We start from the raw sequence: 5000 nt of genomic DNA, 5'->3' as shown, positions 1-5000 counted from the left end.
TTTCTACTACTACTACTACTACTACTACTACTGGTATTGTTATTATCTCTCTCTCTCTCTCTCTCTCTCTCTCTCTCTCTCTCTCTCTCTCTCTCTCTCTCTCTCTCTCTCTCTCTCTCTCGTTTACACACAAACTAGGTATTGATTGAATTACGATGAGAGAGAGAGAGAGAGAGAGAGAGAGAGAGAGAGAGAGAGAGAGAGAGAGAGAGAGCTATGGGAAAAGGGAGAAAGGTTGAGAGGTCATCAGTAAAGTGCCTCTCTCTCTCTCTCTCTCTCTCTCTCTCTCTCTCTCTCTCTCTCTCTCTCTCTAATCTGTAACTTTTCCTCTTTCCAAACTTCCTTATACTCTCTCTCTCTCTTTCTTTCTCTAATCCCCTGAGCTATCTCTAAATCTATTAAAACTATCTTTAATGAAGGAGTGAAGGTTCTGGTTGACTCTTGCACTAGTGAGGTACATAGGCCTATACAATTTAACCCTTTTTGTCAATGCCACTCATTCTGTCCGTCACTCATAATCTTAACTGCAAAATTCACATCTCATTTACTAAAACAACTGTGGCCATTAATCTTGTGCCCTCCATACACCCTTGCTAATGTCAATAAAATGGTCTAATGGTACACAAATCTCAAGGTAAAAATGTGTCCCAGTACTGAAGGGGTTAAAATAGTGAAGACTGTGGCCATTAATCTTGTGCCCTCCATACACCCTTGCTAATGTCAATAAAATGGTCTAATGGTACACAAATCTCGTAGTAAAAATGTGTCCCAGTACTGAAGGGGTTAAAATAGTGAAGACTGTGGCCATTAATCTTGTGCCCTCCATACACCCTTGCTAATGTCAATAAAATGGTCTAATGGTACACAAAACTCAAGGTAAAATGTGTCCCAGTACTGAAGGGGTTAAAATAGTGAAGACTGTGGCCATTAATCTTGTGCCCTCCATACACCCTTGCTAATGTCAATAAAATGGTCTAATGGTACACAAAACTCAAGGTAAAATGTGTCCCAGTACTGAAGGGGTTAAAATAGTGAAGACTGTGGCCATTAATCTTGTGCCCTCCATACACCCTTGCTAATGTCAATAAAATGGTCTAATGGTACACAAAACTCAAGGTAAAAATGTGTCCCAGTACTGAAGGGGTTAAAATAGTGAAGACTGTGGCCATTAATCTTGTGCCCTCCATACACCCTTGCTAATGTCAATAAAATGGTCTAATGGTACACAAAACTCAAGGTAAAAATGTGTCCCAGTACTGAAGGGGTTAAAATAGTGAAGACTGTGGCCATTAATCTTGTGCCCTCCATACACCCTTGCTAATGTCAATAAAATGGTCTAATGGTACACAAATCTCAAGGTAAAAATGTGTCCCAGTACTGAAGGGGTTAAAATAGTGAAGACTGTGGCCATTAATCTTGTGCCCTCCATACACCCTTGCTAATGTCAATAAAATGGTCTAATGGTACACAAAACTCAAGGTAAAAATGTGTCCCAGTACTGAAGGGGTTAAAATAGTGAAGACTGTGGCCATTAATCTTGTGCCCTCCATACACCCTTGCTAATGTCAATAAAATGGTCTAATGGTACACAAAACTCAAGGTAAAAATGTGTCCCAGTACTGAAGGGGTTAAAATAGTGAAGACTGTGGCCATTAATCTTGTGCCCTCCATACACCCTTGCTAATGTCAATAAAATGGTCTAATGGTACACAAACTCAAGGTAAAATGTGTCCCAGTACTGAAGGGGTTAAAATAGTGAAGACTGTGGCCATTAATCTTGTGCCCTCCATACACCCTTGCTAATGTCAATAAAATGGTCCAATGGTGCATAAATCTCAAGATAAACCCAAAAACACACAAAAACACCCCAAAAACACCTCAAAACACACCAAAACACACCAAAACACACAAAACACCTCAAAACACACAAAACACATCAAAAACATGCCAAAACACTCCAAAACACACCAAAACACACAAAAAACACACCAAAACACAAAACACACCAAAACACAAACACACCAAAACACCCCAAACACACCAAAACACACCAAAACACATCAAACACCCCAAAACACACCAAAACACACCAAACACCCCAAAACACCCAAAACACCTAAAACACCCCAAAACACCCCAAAACACACAAAATACCCCAAAACACTCAAAACCACACAAACCCACAAACCACACAAACCACCCAAACCACACAAAACACTCAAAAACCCTAAAACACTCAAAACACCCATTATTTTTCCTCCCATTAGTTTAACTCGTGGGAAGCTTCTGGGTCCTAAGGGCAACTCCCTGAAGCGTCTACAGGAAGAAACAATGACAAAGATGGCGATTTTAGGCAAAGGGTCGTTTAGAGACAAAAACACCCCAAAACACACAAAACACACCAAAACACCCAAAACACCCCAAAACACCCCAAACACACAAAACACACAAAACACCCCAAAACACCTCAAACACACAAAACACACCAAAACACCCAAAAACACACAAAACACACAAAACACACCAAAACAAAAAACACACAAAACACAAAAAACACACCAAAACACCCAAAACCACAAAACCACACAAAACCACACAAAAACCACACAAAACACCAAAACACAAAAACACACAAAACACCTGAAAACCACACAAAACACAAAAAACACTTGAACACACAAACACACAAACACCCCAAAACAAAACCACAAAACACACAAAACCACACAAAAACCACACAAAAACACTCAAAAACACCCCAAAAACACCTCAAAACACCTCAAAACACCCATTATTTTTCCTCCCCATTAGTTTAACTTCGTGGGAAGCTTCTGGGTCCTAAGGGCAACTCCCTGAAGCGTCTACAGGAAGAAACAATGACAAAGATGGCGATTCTAGGCAAAGGGTCGTTTAGAGACAAGGCGAAGGAGGAAGAGCTTAGAAGAAACCCAGACCCGAAACACGGACACCTACAGGAGGATCTTCACGTAGAGGTGACCGCCCACGCCCCGCCCGCTGAAGCCTACGCCCGCATCGCTTACGCCCTCACGGAGATACGCCGCTACCTTGTCCCGGTGTGTTAGAGTGCTTTTAAACGGGTTCTGAGGGGTGTTTTAACGGGGTTCTGTGGTACTGCGGTGTGTTGTGGGTGTTTTAATGGGTTAATGGGTGTTTTTTGATGTTTTTTTATGGGTGTTTTAATGGGTTTTGTGTGTGTTTTAATGGGTTTTCTGTGTTTTAATGGGTTAATGGGTGTTTTAATGGGTTGGGGTGTGTTTAATGGGTTTTCTGGGTGTTTTAATGGGTTTTCTGTGTTTTAATGGGTTAGTGTGTGTTTTTAATGGGTTAATGGGTGTTTTAATGGGTTTTCTGGGTGTTTTAATGGGTTTTCTGTGTGTTTTAATGGGTTAAAGGGTGTTTTAATGGGTTAATGAATGTTTTAATGAGGATGTTTGTGTTTTAATGGGTTTTCTGTGTGTTATAATGGGTTTTATGTGTGCTTTAATGGGTTAATGGTGTTTTAATGGGTTAATGGATGTTTTAATGAGGATGTTTGTGTTTTAATGGGTTTTTTGTGTGTTTTAATGAATTTTATGTGTTTTAATGGGTTAATGGGTGTTTAATGGGTTAATGGATGTTTTAATGAATCTGTGTGTAATGGGTTTTCTATGTATTTTAATGGGTTTTATGTGTTTTAATGGGTTAATGGGTGTTTAATGGGTTAATGGATGTTTTAATGGGGTCTGTTTGTGTTTTAATGGGTCTATTTATGTTTTATTGGGTTTCTATGTATTTTAATGGGATTTCTGTGTGTTTTAATGGATTAATGGGTGTTCTAATGGCTTAATGGTGTTTTAATGGGTTTTCTCCCTGTTTTAATGGGTTTCCTGTGTGTTTCAATGGATTAATGGGTGCTTTAATGGGTTTCTGTGTGTTTGAGTGTGTTTTGATATTCTGTATACTTTTATTCTCTCTCTCTCTCTCTCTCTCTCTCTCTCTCTCTCTCTCTCTCTCTCTCTCTCTCTCTCTTGTGTCCAATCGTATTAATCTTTGTCCATCTCACTCCCTTTCTCTTTTCTCTCTCTCTCTCCCTCCCTTCATTTTTTGCTCCTCCTCTCTCTCTCTCTCTCTCTCTCTCTCTCTCTCATTTGTCCAGAAAAGTATCATTAATTTAACTATTCCCAGCCTCTCTCAGCCTCTCTCAGCCTCTCCCAGCCTCTCCCAGCCTCTCCCAGTCCCTCCCAGCCTCTCCCAGCCTCTCCCAGCCTCTCCCAGCCTCCCAGTCCCTCCCAGCCTCTCCCAGCCACTTAGAATTAGAAAAGTGCCAAAGTTTTATAGGAAATTTATGGGATGCAAATATTTTTTAAGAATCCTGTAAAAAAATATTAATTCCCACTCTCTCCCTGCCTCTCCCACGCTCTCCCAGCCTCTCCCACACTCTCCCAACCTCTCCCAACCCTTCAGTAACCTCTCCCTCACCCACACAGGACCACAACCATGAAATAATGCAAGAATGCACTGAAGGAATACAGATTTTTAAAGACCACGCTCTCCCAGCCTCTCCACACTCTCCCAACCTCTCCCAACCCTTCAGTAACCTCTCCCTCACCCACACAGGACCACAACCATGAAATAATGCAAGAATGCACTGAAGGAATACAGATTTTTTAAAGAATCTTGTAGAAAAAAACTTCAACTCCCAGCCTCTCCCAGCCTCTCCCACGCTCTCCCAGCCTCTCCCAACCTCTCCCAGCCCTTCCTCAACCCCTCCCAACCCTTCACTAACCTCTCCCTCACCCACACAGGACCACAGCGACGAAATAAGGCAAGAACAGATGAGAGAAATGCAGGTTTTTATAGAATATCACACAAAAAAACCTCTTTCTCAACCTCTCCCAGCCTCTCCCACGCTCTCCCAACCTCTCCCAGCCCTTCCCCAACCTCTCCCAACCCTTCACTAACCTCTCCCTCACCCACACAGGACCACAACGACGAAATAA

At 41.6% G+C, this 5000-nt stretch overlaps 1 protein-coding gene across 1 annotated transcript in view; it reads left to right on the top strand.

Annotated features, from left to right (window-relative positions):
• Positions 1-5000, top strand: part of LOC123501631 (mucin-2-like) — a 45978-nt gene that overhangs the window by 38067 nt on the left and 2911 nt on the right. The window contains 2 exon segments of the mRNA XM_045250585.1: positions 2812-2818; positions 2821-3074. Of these exon segments, the coding sequence (XP_045106520.1) occupies positions 2812-2818; positions 2821-3074 (261 nt within the window).

Source organism: Portunus trituberculatus, chromosome 2 (genome assembly GCF_017591435.1).
Source record: "Portunus trituberculatus isolate SZX2019 chromosome 2, ASM1759143v1, whole genome shotgun sequence".
Lineage (NCBI taxonomy): Eukaryota > Metazoa > Arthropoda > Malacostraca > Decapoda > Portunidae > Portunus > Portunus trituberculatus.
Note: the sequence above shows the minus strand (reverse complement) of the source record. Positions and strands in the feature narration are given on the sequence as shown.